The 19,325-nt window shown below is 53.2% G+C and overlaps 10 protein-coding genes across 10 annotated transcripts; 3 read left to right on the top strand and 7 right to left on the bottom strand.

Annotated features, from left to right (window-relative positions):
• Positions 1–2: 2 nt before the first annotated feature.
• BO97DRAFT_392835 (RTA1 domain-containing protein) lies at positions 3–1,066 on the bottom strand (the record flags this gene model as incomplete). The annotated part of the gene is made up of 3 exons (XM_025693892.1): positions 850–1,066; positions 542–790; positions 3–469 (listed from the first exon to the last, which is right to left on the bottom strand). The coding sequence occupies exons 1-3, from the start codon at positions 1,001–1,003 to the stop codon at positions 3–5; spliced, it is 870 nt and encodes a 289-aa protein (XP_025550384.1). The 5' UTR covers positions 1,004–1,066.
• Positions 1,067–1,409: 343 nt separating this feature from the next.
• BO97DRAFT_406434 (FAD-dependent oxidoreductase) lies at positions 1,410–3,715 on the bottom strand. The gene has a single exon (XM_025695423.1). The coding sequence runs from the start codon at positions 3,242–3,244 to the stop codon at positions 1,472–1,474; it is 1,773 nt and encodes a 590-aa protein (XP_025550383.1). The 5' UTR covers positions 3,245–3,715; the 3' UTR covers positions 1,410–1,471.
• A 259-nt stretch (positions 3,716–3,974) lies between these two features.
• BO97DRAFT_406433 (caleosin family protein) lies at positions 3,975–5,438 on the top strand. The gene is made up of 5 exons (XM_025695422.1): positions 3,975–4,316; positions 4,453–4,677; positions 4,742–4,903; positions 5,029–5,121; positions 5,210–5,438. The coding sequence occupies exons 1-5, from the start codon at positions 4,080–4,082 to the stop codon at positions 5,315–5,317; spliced, it is 825 nt and encodes a 274-aa protein (XP_025550382.1). The 5' UTR covers positions 3,975–4,079; the 3' UTR covers positions 5,318–5,438.
• Positions 5,411–7,510, bottom strand: BO97DRAFT_435520 (MFS transporter; the record flags this gene model as incomplete). The annotated part of the gene is made up of 5 exons (XM_025697731.1): positions 5,411–5,446; positions 5,612–5,825; positions 5,910–6,041; positions 6,139–7,125; positions 7,185–7,510. The coding sequence occupies 5 exons, from the start codon at positions 7,508–7,510 to the stop codon at positions 5,411–5,413; spliced, it is 1,695 nt and encodes a 564-aa protein (XP_025550381.1).
• A 790-nt stretch (positions 7,511–8,300) lies between these two features.
• BO97DRAFT_471243 (small oligopeptide transporter-like protein) lies at positions 8,301–11,419 on the bottom strand (the record flags this gene model as incomplete). Its single annotated transcript, XM_025700033.1, has 13 exons — positions 8,301–8,639; positions 8,692–8,778; positions 8,831–8,948; positions 8,999–9,180; positions 9,231–9,303; positions 9,351–9,957; positions 10,012–10,187; positions 10,238–10,520; positions 10,570–10,700; positions 10,761–10,919; positions 10,971–11,047; positions 11,102–11,158; positions 11,233–11,419. 13 exons carry the CDS (start codon positions 11,417–11,419, stop codon positions 8,446–8,448), a joined length of 2,331 nt encoding a protein of 776 aa, XP_025550380.1. The 3' UTR covers positions 8,301–8,445.
• Positions 11,420–14,194: 2,775 nt separating this feature from the next.
• Positions 14,195–15,289, top strand: BO97DRAFT_371229 (aldo/keto reductase family protein; the record flags this gene model as incomplete). The annotated part of the gene is made up of 2 exons (XM_025692807.1): positions 14,195–14,252; positions 14,325–15,289. 2 exons carry the CDS (start codon positions 14,195–14,197, stop codon positions 15,272–15,274), a joined length of 1,008 nt encoding a protein of 335 aa, XP_025550379.1. The 3' UTR covers positions 15,275–15,289.
• Positions 15,290–15,334: 45 nt separating this feature from the next.
• Positions 15,335–15,854, bottom strand: BO97DRAFT_371228 (uncharacterized protein). The gene is made up of 2 exons (XM_025692806.1): positions 15,729–15,854; positions 15,335–15,657 (listed from the first exon to the last, which is right to left on the bottom strand). Exons 1-2 carry the CDS (start codon positions 15,776–15,778, stop codon positions 15,474–15,476), a joined length of 234 nt encoding a protein of 77 aa, XP_025550378.1. The 5' UTR covers positions 15,779–15,854; the 3' UTR covers positions 15,335–15,473.
• Positions 15,855–16,026: 172 nt separating this feature from the next.
• Positions 16,027–16,583, bottom strand: BO97DRAFT_406430 (uncharacterized protein). Its single transcript, XM_025695421.1, has one exon. The coding sequence runs from the start codon at positions 16,291–16,293 to the stop codon at positions 16,138–16,140; it is 156 nt and encodes a 51-aa protein (XP_025550377.1). The 5' UTR covers positions 16,294–16,583; the 3' UTR covers positions 16,027–16,137.
• Positions 16,584–16,750: 167 nt separating this feature from the next.
• On the top strand, positions 16,751–17,821 carry BO97DRAFT_107335 (CIA30 family protein). Its single transcript, XM_025689878.1, has 3 exons — positions 16,751–16,883; positions 16,948–17,412; positions 17,491–17,821. Exons 1-3 carry the CDS (start codon positions 16,843–16,845, stop codon positions 17,726–17,728), a joined length of 744 nt encoding a protein of 247 aa, XP_025550376.1. The 5' UTR covers positions 16,751–16,842; the 3' UTR covers positions 17,729–17,821.
• Positions 17,822–17,914: 93 nt separating this feature from the next.
• Positions 17,915–19,251, bottom strand: BO97DRAFT_435508 (putative solid-state culture specific protein; the record flags this gene model as incomplete). The annotated part of the gene is made up of 2 exons (XM_025697730.1): positions 17,915–18,617; positions 18,767–19,251. 2 exons carry the CDS (start codon positions 19,249–19,251, stop codon positions 17,915–17,917), a joined length of 1,188 nt encoding a protein of 395 aa, XP_025550375.1.
• Positions 19,252–19,325: the final 74 nt, after the last annotated feature.

Raw genomic sequence — 19,325 nt, 5'->3', positions numbered from 1 at the left:
CCTCAGGCCTCGGAAGACACCTCCATCTCCGTCGTCAGCGGGACGAACTTGCGAGTCTTGAAGGCTTTCTCCGAGTACTTGTCCCCCATCCCGAGGAAGCAGTTGATCTGGCTGGGATGAATGTACTGCAGCACGACCATCGCACCGAACATCAGCAGCGCATCGAACACATAGATGAACGCCTCGTGCTTCATGAGGTACCCATCATACCCCTCCAAGTATTCCGCCACCCTGATGATAGAACGAACGAAGACCAAGACGCTTGAGATATAGAGGGCAGCCATGTGCCGGCGCCATACACCGGACAGCTCCATGGCCGTGCTGGTCGGGTTCTTCCTCATGCGCATCTCGAAGACAATGGCCGTGATGATGAAGAATCCGAAGAAAATGATCTGAACAAATAGACCGCCGATGATGACATGTTCTCCAGTCGAGGGGTCATTCGAGTTGCTGACCATGAGTCCGGCACCTTGTCGTCGGTAATGTCAGTACACTGTCTAATGCTTTCACTGGGGCGAGGCGAAGAGCATGGAGAACATACCGGAAGCCTGCATGAGGAATGAAAGCACATCGCCCGTCACGAAGATCTTGGTCATCCAGCTCAATCGGATGACCGCATATTGCTTCGCGTGGATCATGCGAATGATTCGACCAAGGGTCATGTAGATGCTTGCTGCCAGGAAGGCTGGTGCGATTAGGATCAGGGCGCTCTGGATGATGTAGGGGCCTTTGGTGAAGTCGGGACTCTGCAGGGCTGACAGCAGGCGGCCTACGTATCCTATCGTTTCCACTATAGGAGGGCACGGTTAGCTTCTCCAAGAAGATGCATAAATGAGAGAGTTGACTTACGAATTCCTCCAATGAAGAATGGGATCATAAACCATGACCGAGTTCGTATCAGCTGGTAGAAGTGCAGCACAGTGCTGAGCCCGAAGAGAACCACGAAGATGCACGCCGCTGCGCTAGACGGCGCATAGTAGTAGAATGTGAACTCCATTGACATTGTGTTGGTTCTTTAGTACCGGAAGTACTGAAGTGGGAGATACGATGTTGACTAGATTGCAAAAGAGAAGAGTAGGCAGAGAGGACCTCGCTCTGCTTTTATCTCTCGACTCTTCGCCGTACCAGAGATAACATGGCAATGGACGCGACATCTTTAAGGCAGAAGCAATCTCCATCGCGGCGAAAACGGAGGCAAGACAGATGGCTGGGTCAATTCTCTGTGGCAGTGTGAAAAAAGCATGCTTCGTATCTCGTTGCACGCTCCCGAATAGGCAAGGAGCGGTTTGGGAGTCGGCTAAGGCTTCGAAGCTTATCCCCGGTCGCATTTCGTTTTCGTACCCGTGCCCAAAAAGGGTTAATTCTAAGAGCCAGATTGTTCCTGACAACGCAGATCTCCAGACCAAACCCGTGGTACTAAATTTAAACAATTACATACATTATAAAAGACACAAGAAGATTCTGCTATCGTTTACATGGCCTCTTGAGATCTTTGCTCCCGCTTCGCGAACTCATCCATGGGCGTCAGGTTGGCCTTGGCCGGCCCCTCGATGCACACTCCATCGCAGCTGAACCGACTGCCATGGACTGGGCAATCCCAGCTCTTCTCGGTATCATTCCAGCTCAGTACGGCCTTCATGTGAGGGCAGATGGCGCTGAATTTATGGGCCTTGCCCTGGTCATCTTTATACACGGCAATCGGTTTGGCCGGGTTCTCCTTCATCACACCACCGGTGCAAGGCGCGAGATCCTCGATGTCCTTGATATCGGACTGCATCCACCGCTTGTACTGGGCATTAATCTGGATATCATGCTTGAGCATGCTGGGCATCGACTTGCCGATACTCTTGAGACGGTTGGGATTATACAGTTGAGCCCAAGAATTTTCCACGCCCGTGATCTCGTCCGCAATCAGTTTACCTGCTAGTACACCGTGAGTGAGTCCGTTTCCGCTGTCACCAGTTACGACATAGGTGTGATGCTGGCCCTGGTTCTTCCCGATGAATGCCATGTAATCAACAGGCTCGTAGATTTGACCACTCCACCGGTAGTCGACCGAGCCAGCCTTGGTGAAACGCTCCCGCACCCAGGTCTCGAGCTCCTCAAAACGGCCTCCCGTGTTTTCCTGGCCGACCTTGTGATCGCAGCCTCCGACAACCAAGTAATCGTCCTTCTCATCACATTCCGTGAATCGGATATACTTATACGCCTCTGCCTCATCATACAAGAGACAGTCCTCGATCGCCCCCTTCGGTACGCGAATGGCGATGCAGTATGTGCGCATGTATTCCATTTCCGCAATAACACTCAGCTTCTGCAGCGGGACGCAAGTGGCCTGGACCACGTCGGTAGCAGTGATAGTGTAGCCGTTGAACGTCTTCACTTGGACCAGATCACTCTCCTCGGTCGACATCATGCGGGTGCGCGTGAAGCACTGGAAGTTCGGCTGCTGGCGCAGCCACTCCAGCACGCCGACGAAGTACTTCGTCGGATGGAAAGTGGCCTGGCCATTGAAGACGGCGGCATCGCGCTGATCGGGCGCTCCGTCCCAGCCCTTCACGGCGAGGCCTTCGTGGTACGAAGCATTGAGTCCCAGCTTTGTGACCAATTCGACCTCCTCCTTCAACTCCGAGATCTCTTTGTCGTGTTTGGAATCGCCGCGGGGGTATTGCGAAATCTCGTACGCCGGCAATGTGCGGTACTCGCAATCGATGCCCAGGTTCTTGGATATTTCCCCAACGCGCTGGATAGCCCAGGTGTGGCTGTCGGCCGCAGCCTTGGCGCCTTCGAAGCCATGCTTCTTCTGGATCTCAATGTACCCGTCGTCAAGCGCGTTCGACAGGTGACCGCTAGTCCTGCCGCTTTCCCCGGAGAGCACATTGCGCGCTTCGATCATGGTGACCCGTTTTCCACGGTTGATCAGTTCGTACGCGGTGGAGATGCCTGCGATGCCGGCGCCGACGATGCAGACGTCGGTCTCGACGTTCTCCTCGAGGGCAGGGAAGTGCGGGTACTTGGAGTAAGGCATGTGACGAACCCAGACAGGGTCCGTCTCACCGGAGGTGTTCATGAATTGGTGCGTGTGGTCCGACATGGTGGCCAGCTTGCGTGAATGGACGGGAGCTGTGGTACTGGTCGAGTATCGGGAGACGGTGAAGAGCAATTGGTAATTGACACGTTTGAAGGCACTGTGCCGAATTGCTCTATGGCATGTCACGTTGTAGAGGTTCAGAGCTTGAAGCATGGCCAGAAGCAATGCAGAGAAATGGATGTAATTTGCTCAACGGTCCTATTGAATGGTCGGGTCAGCAGAAAGAGTATATAAGCTTGACACTATGCTCGATCGCATCATGATGACCTAAAGACAGAATCAACCAATCTATAGGCTGGGGTACAACCCAGACACTGGAGTGGGTGACACAAACATGACAGCTGTGAAAGTCTTAGGTTCTGACCGCTGATTGCTGGGAAACATTACATTACCCGGAAACGAGTGAGCAAGCAGCTGGATTGCCCTCATCTCCGCAGAACAGGGTTATGCTGGCCAGACCCATGTGGAGTAAGATCTTATCGAACTTAGAGTTAGCTGTCTGTGAGTGCATCTTGGTTGGAGGAGAGTCTGCTGCTATACACCTATTGTCCCTTGGCCTCCAGGACTGCGAGTTGGTCCTTACGAGGCGCAGCTCTGTTGGGTGGATGTGCCCTCAGATCAAAGCAAGAAACCGGAACCCGTACTAGCCATTCACCATCCAAGAAAATAGACATTGGTATCAAGGTTCATTTGAAACCATCGTTCTCCATCGGACTGCTTCGTCTTGCAAGGAAAGATTGATAATGGAGGGCTGCGATAGGCTCATGGCCGGACGGGAAAAATGACATCACAGTGACGAGCTTCACCAATCAGTCGTGACGCCATTTGCAATAGCCTCATACACTTCATAGTGCTGATCTTATTTACCCTTAACCCTTTTGATCCCCAATTACCCCTCGGTGATGAATTGAGTAACAGTTTACTCCAAACATCTATCAGCTGCTGCAACCGACTTAGACAGATTTCCGAATTCATCGTGCTTTCCACCATGCCCCGTCGTGTCTCGTTCTCGGAACCCACCAAACCGCAATCCGAGCAAATGAACGGACCAACCAAGGCCACCTCCATTAAGACCACAGCGCCCAAATGCCGTGTCACTATCCAACGACCCCCCGCGACCTCCATCTCCACCATCGACAACCCGGGCCTACCACGCGGGAACGCAGCCATCTCCGCCGACAAACCGCACGGCGATGCCGACTGGCTCAAACGCTATGGTGAATATGTATGTATGCCTCCAAGCCATCATTCTATACCCAAAGTACACAGGCAACCCACCCCATACCTCCCCCACAACCCCGCCCAGAGGGAACCCACCTCATCCATACCCAAAACCAACTACTAACCAATCACCCCAAAAGACCCCGCTCCAACAACACATCCTCTTCTGGGACCGCGACCACGACGGCCAGATCTACCCGTGGGACACATACAGGGGATTCCGCGAACTAGGCTTCAACATCCTATTCTCGATCCTCGCCATGCTAATCATCAACCTCAACTTCTCGTACCCGACGCGGCTGGCTCACTCGTTCATCCCGGACCCGTTCTTCCGGGTGTATGTGGATAGTATCTACAAAGCGAAGGTATGAGCCCCTTGAGCTCCATTTCTGGAATTTGGAGGATTACTCGGCTAAAGGAAGGGAATAGCATGGCTCCGACAGCGGTACCTATGACTCGGAAGGGCGGTTCGTTCCGCAGAGCTTTGAGAATCTGTTCGCTATGTATGATCGGGATGGGGATGGGGCGTTGACGTTCTGGGAGGTTGGGCGGTTGATGCATGGGCATCGGTGTGCGGTGGATCCGTTTGGGGTATGTTCCTTTCTTCCCTCCTATTCTTTGTTTGGTTTGACTTGACATGGCATGGAGTTGTCGGCGTAGGGAGGGAGGAGAATGGTGTGGTGAGATGGTGGGCTAATGTGCTGTGCTGTTTATAGTGGTTCGCGGCGTTGTTCGAGTGGGGGACGACGTGGTTGTTGATCCAGCGGGAGGGGCGCATAGAGAAGGAGGATTTGAGGGGCGTCTATGATGTATGTTCTTCCCTTTTCCTTCATCCGATCTTTTACATGATGGAGGTGGGAGGGAAGGAGTGACATATGCTGATGATTCGTTCTGTAGGGGTCGCTGTTCTGGAAGGTCCGCGAGGAACGGCTGTCCGGCTCGGGATGGAAGCAGGGGTTTGGACTTGGGGGCGACGGGTTCATCGGCCCGGTGAAGGTGTTTTAGACCGGTGTCTAGATCGGAGGTTTGCATAACGGATTACATTATAGATGCTAGACTTGATAGGTTGGGCGCGCTGCTTTTGGCTTCTATATGCCATCAATCATGATAGCTGGCCCTACTGTTTACGTCATACTCTACGATAGAATAGATGATCGTTGAACAAGAACACATATGCATAACGCTAATCACAACGAGGGTATCTCATAACACACATTGAACGTTCAACATTCACCATATACCATCAGATCAAACCTCCATCACCCCCTTCGTCTCCTCCTCGCCCCTGTTCCCTACTACCACAGGCGACGCCGCCAACTTACTCCGCGCCCGCAGCCACGGCCCATACATCTTGAACACCACGGGGATCGGAATCAGCACCGTGGCGATGCACCCTAGCAGGGTCCCTGCCCACTGCACGCCGAGGTTCTGCATGAGCTGCCGGGAGAAGAGCGGGAAGGCGCATCCGACGGCCGAGCGGAGGATGGTGTTGGCTGCGATGGTGGAAGCCGCTCTGTGGCTCTCGTTAGCATATGCACAGATGACCAAACCATGAATATGAGGAAGTAAAAGGGGAGGGGAGGGGGGGGAGACATACAAAGTCGGATAACAATCGACGATGTAGTTGAAGCACTGCAGGAAGATGCAGAAGATGCCGAAGCCGGTGAGGACGCCGGAGGCCATGGGAACGAGGTAGTGGATCTTCGGGGTGTAGCCGGTCCAGCCGAGCCTGTTTTATCAATCAGTCAGTCAGTATCAATCGATTCAGTATAAGGAATGAGATATCCGGCAAGATAATAAGTATATTATGTAGGGAGGCATCATACCAGAACATTCCCCCGGCAAACGCAACAGCCCCGACAATCGCCGCGGGCAACCTCCACTCCGGGACTGGGACATCCCCATTCGCCGCCAGCTTGCGTTTATAGTCACCCTGCAGGAAGAGGACGAACACGCCGCCCATAAGCTCGCCCAGGATCAACCCGACAAACGCCAGCCCGCCGACGCCAGCGTTCATGCCGTAGACGCCCTGGAAGATGACGGGATACGCGCCGAGGAGCGCGTAGATGAGCCCGTAAATGAAGCTAATGTACAGTGAGATCAACAGCAGGATGGGCTCGGTGGCCAGCATGGTCAGCGGCCGCGTGAAGTTGTTGCGGACCATCTCCGCCATGTCGACCTCGACTTCGTCCTGCTTGGCGTGGATGCCCCAGTTGCGGGTCTGGCGGCGGAGGAGCGCGGCTTTGCGGACGAGGATGACGGGGGCATAGGTCTCGTCAAGAAACAAAACCACCAGGGCGAAGCCGAAGAAGACCATAATGGACGGCAGATAGAGGGTCCAGCGCCAGCCGAGGTCGCTGATGGCAATGAAGCCGCCGATAAATGGCGACGCGAACGGCCCGATGAAGACAGCCATGCAGAAGATGGACATCACGATACCCCGCTGCGCGTTGTTGAAGAGGTCGGCGAACACGGCCGGTACAATCGAGATCGGGCTGGCTGCGAACAGGCCCCCGAAGAAGCGGCCGAGCATCAAAGTTTGTACGTCCTTGCCGGTGGCCGAGGCGATAGTGAAGATACCACAGCCGAAGAGGCCGACTGATAGAGGCCAGCGGCGGCCGATGAGCTCCGAGGCCGGCGCCCAGATGGTCGGCCCGGCGGCGAATCCTAAGACATATAAGGTGACGCCCAGCGTGCTGACTTCGGTGCTGATGTGGAACTCGCTGCTCACGCCTGTCGAGGCGGCGGAGAAGATGGCACTGGCGAAGGAGGCGGCGAAGGTGGAATAGCAGAGGATGGCAACAAGGATGGATCTTTTGTTCTGGTCAGTATGAGAGCTTCCAGGGTAAGGCTTGCTGCTTGGGGTGCATACCTCCGCAAGATGGTCCAGTTATACGGATGCATTGGATCCTTCGCACCGTCAAACTCGACCACATACGTCTCTGGATCTGGTAACAGAGGCGGATACTCCTTCCCAGCACCCATGGGAAGCCATTCTTCACGAGGGACCGGAGGTCTCGTCGACCCTACAGTAGCCTTCTGCTGTAGTCTATATGTGTTGATGCGGGCTAACTCTAACGAGTCGGGGTGATGCTCATCGTCCGGGTTTTGTTCATCGAAGGAAGACGAGTAATCATCGCTGGTGCTGTCCACTGGTGTCGTTTCGGAGTAGTATTTTTCATGATCGTGGTGATCCATGGTGTGTGAATGCTCCATTGTGCCCCCGGAGTGTTGAATGTAGTACTATGGTACCTTCGACGCTGACGACCAGAAGGATAGAAAGGACCAGGGCAGCTTAGGTAGGTCCTGATATATCTACCAAGTCTTCTACTCCACCACCCCCAGCAGTGTTTCCACTTTTTTCCATCATATCTGGACTACTGTGATGAATTTTCAGTGCTCCGCCGTGGTGCCATGATATCCGAGTGTGCTAACATGTTTTATCACACCCGGTTGTTCGTCCTGGCCGAGACTTGCTCTTACTTCACTGCTCCATCTCTTTCCGCTGCCCTGATATGTCTTACTCCAGCCACATCTCCGAGGGGAGCTTGTTTAGCCATTGCCCAATCAGGCTGTCCGCTCCCGGAGCGGAAGCACGGATACTTTCGGCAGTGTGGCTGGAGCTAGGCACAGCTGCGCGGCAGTGTGGCTATAACCGACGGCAACCGACAATATCCGCGACACTAGTCTGTAAAAATTTTGATCTATAACGGTGGTCCGCTCATCAAAATCTGATTGTACGCGAGATAAGAGCACGTTGCCCCCGTCGGGCAGCGGAACCTCGGAGGATTCAGGGCCACAAGGTACTGCAGGCGCGGTTACCCTCGCTATTACGTCTGTCAGCCACGCGAAGGAAGCCTGCAAGCTGTCCTGTCTAGATCTTTCGAGATTGAGAATAGAAATGCGACTTCGCAAGATTGTGAGGTTGTGTCATACATGTTTGCTATGTGTTGTTGACACAATGTAGAACATACAATAGAAACGAAGTCACTAGCAAACGGGCATCATGCCACATTTTTCCGGCCACCTATGACCATTTCATACACTCGCTACTGCCACATTCTTGACTCGCTCTCGGGTATATAGTGATCCTGATGCTAAAAGCCCGAGCCAAGACAAGCCTCGGAAATGCCCTAGAACTCGCCTGGGCCCTTGCCGAAGTGGCTCCCGGTCGACACCTTCAACCACGGCACGGAGTTGGCATCGTCCGTGTCGGAGCCAACCGTGTTTCCCCACCAGTTCAGGGTGATTTTATTATAAGTAAGCGCAAAGAAGATAATGATGGTCGCTAGAGCAGTGCCCGTGTCCATAGCCGCCTGCAGAAGATCTATATGTTACACGGTTAGCTCCATATCCGACGTAATCTGGATTTCTCTCACAATTGTACTTCTTCCACCAAAGGAAGGCCCGTTTGCGGATGAGGTGGTTGAATAGGTATCCGAAGATGAACCACAGAGAGTATTGAGCTGTACAAGTCAGTCTTTCATGCCTGATCTTATCCAAGCAGAGGTGACGAACTGGTGTTGGCAGGCGGGATATTTCCCGCACCGTTGAAGAAGATAGGCACATTGATGTACTTGACCCAGCTGTTAGGGTAGCGACGGTAAATGAGCCATACGATCACAGTCGTCACAGGCTGGATATGGAGGTTAGCCGTGTCGATCCTCGAGTGCTCCGCTCACTTACTCCGATGAAGAAAAAGTACGTAAGCGAGCTATACACCTGCCCAGCCTGGAACATCCGCTGCGGGCCAATTGTACCCCAGATCAGCGATGCATTGTACATGACCTTGGCGCCTGCACAGGTGAATCTCTGCTTGTTGTTCGGGTCGCACAGTTCAGGGATATTCCCCATCATCCACCGGAACACTAGCGAGACATTAGCTTGCTTTCATGTATGGAGTGGCACTGGCACATACCGCCGGTTTGGGTCATGGTGGCTAAGATGCTGGAGTAAATTTGAGCGAAAAAGAGAACTCGTGGAGGGATTTTCTAATCAGGTTAGCAATCACGCTTCGGCCTTCCTTGAGTGTACTCACCATGTACTGTCCCAGCTTCAGGTCTTGAGCGAAGTCCATCCCATGCTTGACCGAATTATACCCATAACACTTAACCATCATGTTTGCGATCGGCTTCCCGGGCCAGGCATACCCCGCAATTAATTCAGTAATGATGTTGAGAAAGACACGTTGATTAGTGGTCCCTTCCAGGATTCCCTCGGGGACAATTAAGAAGACGCACATGCCGCAGCACACAACAATGAATCCCCACACAGGAAGACCGGTTTCCCAGTATCGCACGGTGAAGATCCCCAACCCGGCCGTAACGAGGAACAGTACTCCATACCAAATGTCGGGGACTTCACGATACGCGTGCATTAGACGTCGATGAATATCCTCACCGCCATGGCGGGAGTTCTTGAATTTGGCCCAGATTTCGGAGCCATTATACAGATAGGTATGCACAACGACGGCCGTGACAGCGGCAAAAGAGAGACCATATGTGAGCGAGTAGGACATGGAAATATACATTGGCGAATATGACTCGTACTTGCTAAGCACAAAGTCCAGGTTCTCGTTGACAACTCGAGAAACATTGTAGGACTTTCCAGTGTTGTCGAAGGTTGAGGACGAAAGCAGGGGAAGGCTGTGAGGAGAATTAGAGAGCACTATAGTCTCAAGGGGCGATGGCTTTCCTTACTATGCGCTATTCCAGACGTTGGTATAGTAAAGAATGGGCGACAAGAAGAGATAAAAGAATACCACGACTGCAAAGGCATTGCAGGTGATATAGAATGGAGTCATGAGCGGATACCCTGCGTAATTGATTTGAGTCCAGTCGAAACTGATCGGAAGCAATCCCAGTCCAGAGTTCATCTGATTATGTCAGTGTCTAACCCCGTTCACAGAAAGAATAGAATGCTTACTCCAAAAATGGTGTTCACCTTCTGGTTCTTAGGGGCAATCCAGGTCGCAAAGGCGAATGTGCTCAGACTGGTCCAGATGTAATCTGGAAACCAGAAGATCACAAATCCGATTGCAGTAAAATAAGCGAAGAAACGATAGCGGCTCATTTTCCAGCCATTGACCGTTGCACGACTTTCCGGCTCATGAAGCGCCCGGAACAACACTGTCGATGACAATGAAGACGGCCAAATGAGGGCAGCTGGGTAGACGAGCCAGCGACGTGCAAGCCCAGCAAGCCCAAACCTGTTCGTTTCAGACAGAATCCCCATTGAGCGGTGAAAGCAGCTCTTACCCTAGCATCTGCGATGTCAGAAGGTAGATGAACGAAAAGCCTGCTCCAAAATCACGATTCCAGTACTGTGGCATCGTGATAGCAACAAGGGAACCAGAAGCATATGCCGTGCTGGCACTGATATTGACACACTGTTGAACTTAGCACAATCATATCCTTTGAAGCGACTAAATGGTTGCATTGTCACCCACAATAGTGATTAAAGCATGCTCTTTTATGCTAAACCTTCCGGGGTTGATGTCGAACGACAGTCTACCCAGTGGAACCCTCCATCGGGGCAGCTTCTCCCATGCTCTACCAATTGGGTAGACCAGGAGCTGGGCCACGACATATTGGAGAGTGAGCGATGGCTATTGTTGTTAGTTTCCCCCCAGGCACAGAATGGGGAAAGCCTGACTCACATAACGCAGACTGAAGAATTGATTGACGGCCGCAAAGACCATGACAAACACTGTTGTCAGTATCCAGGCACGCACCGCTGTAGAGTTTCAGTCAGTGTTCAATGAAAGCCCGAGAGCTTTGCTCTACTAACTGTTGCATGGCGTGCTAGGATCGTCCGTGTTGGGAACGCAAGCAGCCACTTCTGGAACTGCGCGACATTTGTCCGTCAGTCTTGCATGCTTAGACTCAATTGTACTGGTCGCACTCGTCAAAGTGACTTACATGGTGATTGATCTCCATCGACATTCCATGTGAAGGCCTCGACGGCAGTGACTTCTCTGACCTCCGCCACGTTCAGCTCTTTCTTCTCCTCATTGCGCTCCAGGCTACTCCCATCGCCATCTACCCCTGCCAGGTGTGTCTCAATTTCATCCTTAGACTTGCTGCCGACCACAGGATCCGAAGCCATGGTAGTAACGGAGTGTGTCACGGCGACGAACCGAGGTGTGTCGATATGCGGCCGAGCCGGCCGCCAGCCATTTATAGGAGAGAAGGTGCACCCGATATCTATTCGCCACCAAGCGCACACCGCGCATGTCTATCGTGCAGCGATACAGTAAGGAGGGTAGCAGGGAGCGATGGGTGGGAGGCGTCTGCACTGCTTGCGATAGACCCACCCAATATGGCAACAACGCCAAAAGCACACCATCCGCCCTAGTCATTCCCTGCCGCAACACAGCGTCTGGCCGGTGTGACCCTTACTTCGTGCTTCGGGGCATTTTCCGATCCGTAAAGCCAGAATGAAGAGAAATTTGCACAGATTCTAAGCCCAACGGGCTTATCTGTCTCTCGAGCCAAGTTTAGGATATAGAATGTTTGATATCGCCCCCATCGTGATTGGTCCAGTGGAGCAAGGTAGCACAGCTGACACCAAGTGGGTAGAGCTGTGCATGCAATCGTTAGTTGAATGACATTTCAGGCTTTTTTTAGTTCGTTCCAACTTCAAGCGCTGCGCTGATAGCACGACGAACCACGAGAGTCGCACACTATCGAAGCGGAGTGAACTATGCCAGTTGCCATCAGACCACCATGCAGCCATCAATTATCTACCCCCAGAAGGAGGAGGAGGCATGCGTCGACATCGAGACTTTCCGCTTGCCAAGAGAAGAACTACAGCCCAGCGGATGTAGCGTCGCCAGCCGTCGTGGCAACAGATAAGCCTGTAGCCAACTCGCGATGCACGGTTTTTCATACCCCGCTCAGAAACCACCGAGTCTGAGGGGTGAGCGATAGGAACCTCAGCTGGATGATAGTAGTTCACGCATGTCAGATGGCCATCGAGGAAAGAGAAGGGTATTCTCGATGCTTACAGGGTGTCAAACGTCATTGGGGGCCTTTGTTGCGTAAGATAGTTATTCTGCCCCATGGGATCTGGATGAGATGTTGCTGATTATTTTGCACGTCTCCAAATGGCGTGCTAGGGATATGAGGGTGAAGAGTCACTAGACTGATTCGTGCCTCCAAGACGAAGCTAAATCAAAGGTTCGACCGGGTCGGCGAGAAGGACCAATCAGCGAGCCAGGCCCATGGCTTGGGCCAGAACCTCCGGACCACCCCATACTAACAAGCCATATAATACTGTCTGCTTTGTTCAACTCTAAAAGCTGTCTTTGAGTGACAGGACGCTATCAGCCTTCTACAACTGGCAGAGAGCCAGCTTGACAAAGTCACGCTGGCGCCTAGCCGTAGATCAGAGATTATGTTTCCGTTATCGGCCTCTCCATCGTCCAGTAGACATGGTCAACACATTTCGCTTGAAGGCCCCACCGAACGTGGGTAAGGTCGACCATTCAAGCCCGTCTTCTCGATAAAATAGCGTGAAGGCTCATCCTGCGGGGTTTGTTTATATATGCCAGGAATATTTGCTTCTTCTGGCGTTGGTCCCGGCTAGGAAGGAGTACTCGTCAAGCTATACCTAGTACCTAGTGTGCCAGGTGTCGTCTGGAAATGCCGTTTCTAGAAGAGAGCTGTGGTCCAGTTTCGATGAGCTTGGGCTGTCTCATATCATTTCAAAAGCATTGACTTCAAGTTGATAATGACAGGGCTGACAAAATCTGCATCCAATCGATGACACAATCATAGTCTGTGGCTTTAGCACAGAGCATATCGACTATACCAGAACAGTAAATCGTTTGTATGTGCATTATGTATATGATGTTATGTCTGGGTTATGTGGACAGTGAGGGGTTAGTAATGATGTGCATCAGGGTCGAACAAGAATAGTCGTTCCATTATGAGGGATCCAATACTTCGATTTTTTACCAGGCTCTTTCTGACTCGGGCCAAAGAATTTATCTCCTTCGTTGGCAAAAGAAATTGGCTCGCAGCGCTCTCGTATATGACAGACGGCCTCCCGTGGGTGACAAGAGAGCATGCATGCGGGCTAGTCCGCAACGATATGCGTGGAATAAAGCACGGAACCGGCAGTAGCGTCTTGAGCTCACAAAAAGACCCAGTACCTTTTCGGGATATGAGGCTGCAGGGTCTCCTACTACAGAGGTAACTTTCAAAAACAAGAGTGCCGACCGTTGACAGCCTTTTAGAAGAATATGCTCGGGTTGTTCTTCTTCATCTGATCTACGGAGATAATCTCGGGGGTGAAAGTAGCGCAGTGGGGATGCCGCCGCGGGCGTCGGCTGAAGATCTGGAATTTGCGGTTCGCTTGCACGGAATTCGAGTTGTACTAGAACTAGAATCCAGGATCCTTCAGTGGCGAGCCTGCATATTATGTAGAAATTGACGGATCCTTGCTCACCTCCTTGAATCGATTCAAGCATCTGTTGGTTGCTTGGCTGTCCGACTTTATTCTTGGCGGCTTGTGTCTAGTCCGCGGAAATGTCGATGCCTGCAAGCAAGATGAACACGGACAGGGCAACAATAAGGGCTTACATAGACTATTCATGATGTATTAAGTCTCAGCCACGATCCGTATTCGAGATTGTATTCATATTAATGTTCTCCCTTATGATATTGTTTAGCGGTTTCCGAGTGGGGTTTGTCATCCGGAGTTAGGTGACATCTCACTTATCTCCTGCGGAAATAACCATATAACCATACAAGGCCAACCAGAAAGGTGAAGAACATTATGCATGACAGTGTATATAAATTTGAAGGTTCCCTCTCAAATCATGCCTCGTCTTCAAAAATTGGAACCTCAGCATAATAAACGCCACCGACAACAGCAATGGCCAACAGCGCAGATCTCAAGATCGTCTTCGGCGCCATGACCTTTGGCAAGCCTGGTACGCAGATCCACCCACCAACACCATCCCTATTCCACAAAGACCCCAGCAAGTAACTAACAAGATGACCAGATACCCTCGGCGCGCGCGTCTTTGACACGGCCACCGCAGCCACTATCCTCGACGTCTTCCAGCGCCACGGCCACCGCGAGATCGACACCGCGCGCCTCTACGGCCACGGCTCCTCGGAGGAGATGCTCGCCGCCCTTGACTGGCAAACCCGCGACCTGATCATGGCCACCAAGCTCTATCCCAACATCAGCAGCCACGTGGCAAACGTGAACAGCTATACCCATAAGCCCGAAGACGTCCGACGGGGGCTCGTAGACAGCCTCCGAGCCCTTAACACCACGAAGATCGACCTGTTCTACCTGCACGGCCCGGACCGTAGCGTTCCCTACGAGGACACCCTCCGGGAGGTCAACCAGCTCCACGAGGAAGGCCACTTCATGCGGTTTGGCCTGAGCAACTTCATGGCGTGGGAGGTGGCGCAGATCTGCGAGATCTGCGTGCGGAACAACTGGGTCCGGCCGACGGTGTACCAGGGGGTGTATCATGCGCTGCAGCGCAGCGTCGAGGCGGAGCTGGTCCCGTGTCTGCGCAAGTACGGCATCGCGCTGTATGCGTTCCAGCCGCTGGCGGGCGGATTCCTGACCGGCCGGTATACGCGCCAGCAGACGGAGTTTGAGGCCGGGTCGCGGTTTGATCCCAAGATTGTGCAAGGGGTAGTGTCACGGGGTCGGTACTGGAATGATACGTATTTTGATGCGTTGGAGCGGATCCAGGAGGTGAGTGGGAGGTTTGGGTTGACGGTTGCGGAGGTGGCGCTGCGGTGGTTGAAGTATCACTCGGAATTGAGGAGGGAATTGGGCGATGCGATTATTGTCGGGGCGAGTAGTGTTAGGCACTTGGAGGAGAACCTGGCCGACCTGGAGAAGGAGCCTTTACCGGAAGAGGTTGTGAAGGTGGTCGAGGAGGTTTGGTTGACTATCAAGGGGGTCGCACCCAAGTATTGGCACTGAGGAGGTTTACGGAAGTGATGATACGAAGGCTTGGCTAGATAGCGTTGCATAGCATTCGATAGCATGGAATGATTCTTTATGCAGCGGATAATGAAGCATCTCATGTGCTTGTCTCAATATTCAATCAACAAAGCCCAACCATTCGCCTAATATACAGATAAATTGTGGTGTCATAACAGTCATATTTATTCTCCAAGACTCAATTCTTGGGTTGATGGCTCGGTGCCCGACCGACTCTATCATCGCCAGTTTGTCCTCCACTCATAGTCTGAGCTTCTTTCAGCGAGTATATCTTCTCATCCTTGCTGGGTGACTGGGCTCGGAAGACGAGGGCGGCGCCAGCAATCACCCCAACGATACTGAGCAGGGCGATGTTGCGAGATCTGCGCAGTTTAACAATTAGCATCAATGCTTATACGCACACCATCAACCATAATTCATCAAAGTCGCCTACCGAACTGAGCCGGGATGCCCGTTCGTGAGAGGTCCAGACTGTGCTACCATGATGAGACTTGATGTAGAGCTGGCTTGATAGTTCAAATTTTGATGAGAGCGATTGTTCACGTAACTTGGTGATCAGTATTCAATTACTAAAAACAAAAGAATCAATGGGGAGAGCCAGTTGATGTTATATGTTATGGCCAAGACTACATACACATGACGTCAAGATTGTCCGTCGGGAGCAGTTTCGTTCCGCCGGATGGCATACAGAACGGATCTGACTACCGTGGGATGCGAGCTTTGCGTCAGGACGACGTTGCCATTAACCCTGCGTGGTTTGTCTCACCCTGAGTATTTTGATACAAGTGGCGAGCGCGGGGTTGACGGTTGCAGTCCAAACCTGAAATGATTCCCTTCGGCACTTATCCCGGAAAGTATGTTGGATAGGCTGGAACAGATAAGGTCAAGTCCGATACACCGTGTTCTATGCCTTGTAAACCGACATAGAAAGTTGATGTGTATATCAGCCATGCTCTCGAGTTCACATTTTTATCCTCAACAGGTTTGATGAGAGCCATGGCCACAAGTGAGGACTCTCCGCTTGGAAAAAGATGCCAATTGCGTCGACTTTTTAGTTCTTCGTTATGAAAACGAACTCACTCATTTATCAGCTATTTGCCTGCTGCAGATGTCATCTGCAGCAAAGTGCATTCTGTATGTATAGTGTACCTGTGAGGAGTGTCTTGAAGCAAATCTAAACACACAGTGAACACAGCCGAGACAATTTGAGCAGCGGGGTCTGGACTGGGCCAGATCGAACCCTCCACAACTCCAACCCCACGAGATAGCGACTCACGACAAAGCTATTTCCCCATCATAACCAAACTCTTAACCTTGGCCACTTTCATTGTGGAAAAAAGCAGCATTGACAATCCCGCCCGGCGAAGCTAAACCCAGCCGAGCTCCGCATCGGAACTCCGCAATTCCAACGTCATCGTCTCCGGCCACTCGCCGATCGATCGCGGTGGTTTTCGAACCAAACATCCAGAAAATTCCTCCACACCAACTCATTCTTCTTGTGTCCTTCCCCCGGTCAATTCCTCCAGACTACACCTTTCATCAACAAAATGGCAAGCACAACATCAAGTTACCTCTTCGGAGGCTCCAAGTACGTCAACTCACTCTCGCCCCTTTCAAGATCCGCCCCCCCACTAACCACAACATCCCAACAGCCCCTGGATCCCAACCGACTGGACCTCCTCCGACGACCGCGTCCGCGGCGGCGCCTCCCACTCCTACCTAACCATCACCTCATCCTCCAACGACCAAACCACCGCCCGCTTCCACGGCACCCTCGACATCAAGACCCTCGGCGGCGCCGGCTTCGCCTCCCAGCGCACGACAACCACAACCAAGGAATGGGACCTCTCCCCCTTCTCGGGCCTGGAGGTCCACATCCCCCGCGGCGACGATAAGCGCTATACCCTGAACCTGAAGGACGAGATCCTGCCGAGCCGGCCCGACGGCCGGGAGCGCAGCTCGCTGTCGTGGGAGGTGGACTTCACGGTGCCGAAGGGTGGGGGTGTGTTGCGGTTCCCCTGGAAGGAGTTCCGGCCAACGTATCGGGGGAGGGAGGTTGAGGGGGTGGAGCCGTTGGATCTGGCGAGGGTTCGGAGGGTGGGGATTATGGTTCGGAGGTGAGTTTCTCTTGAAGTCTTTCGGTCTCTGTTCGAGGAATTTGAGGGGTAGGAGTTTGCTGACCATTGGATGTATAGCTTTTTCGGAGATCAAGAGGGAGAGTTTGAGATGGTCATCGAGTCGATTCGCGGGTATTGCGGGAGGGAGGAGATGAGGTATAAGGATGATGTGTCGAGCTCTACTACGTGTGTCGACGATGAAGAGGAGTTTAACGAGAAGTGGAACCAGGGCGAGATGCGGAGACAGGATGCGCAGTGGATGGCTAGTCAGAGGCCCTGGGACCGTTTGAAGGCTATGTTCTGCTGTGGGATCTAATCTAGTAGGGACGGGCATCCTTCGAGACACGAACCAGGTTGAGGCAGGATGGAACGAAAATAGAATAGAACGATGAGACACTCAATGCATCCCTTCGACTACAATCAAGCTTTTACTCTACAGCACCGCACGCACCATCTTGTCCGCCCTCTCAACATAACCCTCCACCAAGCTCACCAACGCCGCCTACCGCGCCTCATCCTCCCCGGGCAACGTGACAGCAGCATATCCCTTCCCCCCACGCAACCCATGCACCCACGCGGTAACAATGAGCCTCCCCTCCGCAACCTCCTCCGCAACCCTCTCCTCGAACACCCGCCTCTCCCCCATAACAAACAAAGGCGACAAAACGGCAACGACCACCAAACCCCTGCGCACAAAATGGCCGCGCAGCAGACCCAAATGATACGACCCGGTCACGCGGAGATTCACGTCGACAACGAGCTGCCGCCCTGTCTCATCGACCATGACATCTGCCCCGACCGTCCCGTAATACCCACACGCATGCAGCTCATCCGCTATAGCCGTGATCGTGCTCCAGTAGCGCTCTCTCAGCGCCCGCTGCGCTGGAAACGACACCCACCCGCCCCGCCACTGACCCTCGGCGTTGAATTGCTGGCGTGATGCCGCGAGGAACACCGCCCGTCCGGTCTGGGTGACGAAGAAGGTCAGCCCGTAGGCTTCGCCGGGGAGGGAGGAGCGGCTGCAGGACCAGGCTGACGGGGAAGAGGTGGGCGTTTTAGCTATGGGTGACGTGCGGGAGGGAGGTGTGAAGATGGCGCGGAGGCGGGTGCAGGCGGCGCGTCGGTCCGGTTCGGTGCGGATCAGGAAGGTCCCCCGGCCAGAAACGGCGATGGAGACTTTTACAACGAAGGGGAGGGGGTGACCGCTTTCAATTGTGTTGAGCATGCGCTTGATTTCTTCTTTGATGGCTGTGGCGTCTTCGGGGTTTGATAGGGGAGGGCCGGGTCGATTATGGTAGAGGGTGGGGTTGGGAGGTTGGAGAGCGCGAGCCAGCGTTTGCTGCGGCGGTGGTACTGGGTTTCCGGGGCGACGATGTGCGGGAGGTGGGCGAGCTCGACTTGGGGGACGATGATGGCGATGCGCGTGTTGGGCGGGAGGTGGATCTCGGAGGCGTTGCGGGGGAAGTGGACTTGCGGTCGTTGGGAGGGGTGGAGTTGGGAGTAGAGAGTGAGGATGTCGATGATGGGTGACGATTGGAAGGATTCCTGGGCGGAGGGAGGGGTAATCGGTGGGAGGGAGTCGAAGAGGATGACAGGCGCGTGGCCGGTGATGAAGGAGTAGCGCTGGGCGATGCCGCACTCCAGGATAATCTGCATGTTGTTCGATACGGTGGTGTTAGGGAAAGTGATGCCGTAGAGGAAGTGCTCGGATGAGAAGGGGTTGGGCGTCTCCCGTTCGGCCTGGCATGGGTATGGGTACGTGGTTATGACGCCGTGATGGGCGCCATCGGTGTCGAGCATATAGAGGTCATGGAGGGTGGTGTCTAGGAGTATGGACATTATATCGAGGGCTGCCACAATGGATGAGGTCTAAAGAATTGATGCGGGATGCAGGAAGTCTGATCGAGGCCAAT

The sequence above is a fragment of the Aspergillus homomorphus genome (assembly GCF_003184865.1).
Source record: "Aspergillus homomorphus CBS 101889 unplaced genomic scaffold BO97scaffold_24, whole genome shotgun sequence".
In the NCBI taxonomy this organism is placed as follows: Eukaryota; Fungi; Ascomycota; class Eurotiomycetes; order Eurotiales; family Aspergillaceae; genus Aspergillus; species Aspergillus homomorphus.
This window is presented reverse-complemented; position numbering and strand designations above follow the sequence as displayed.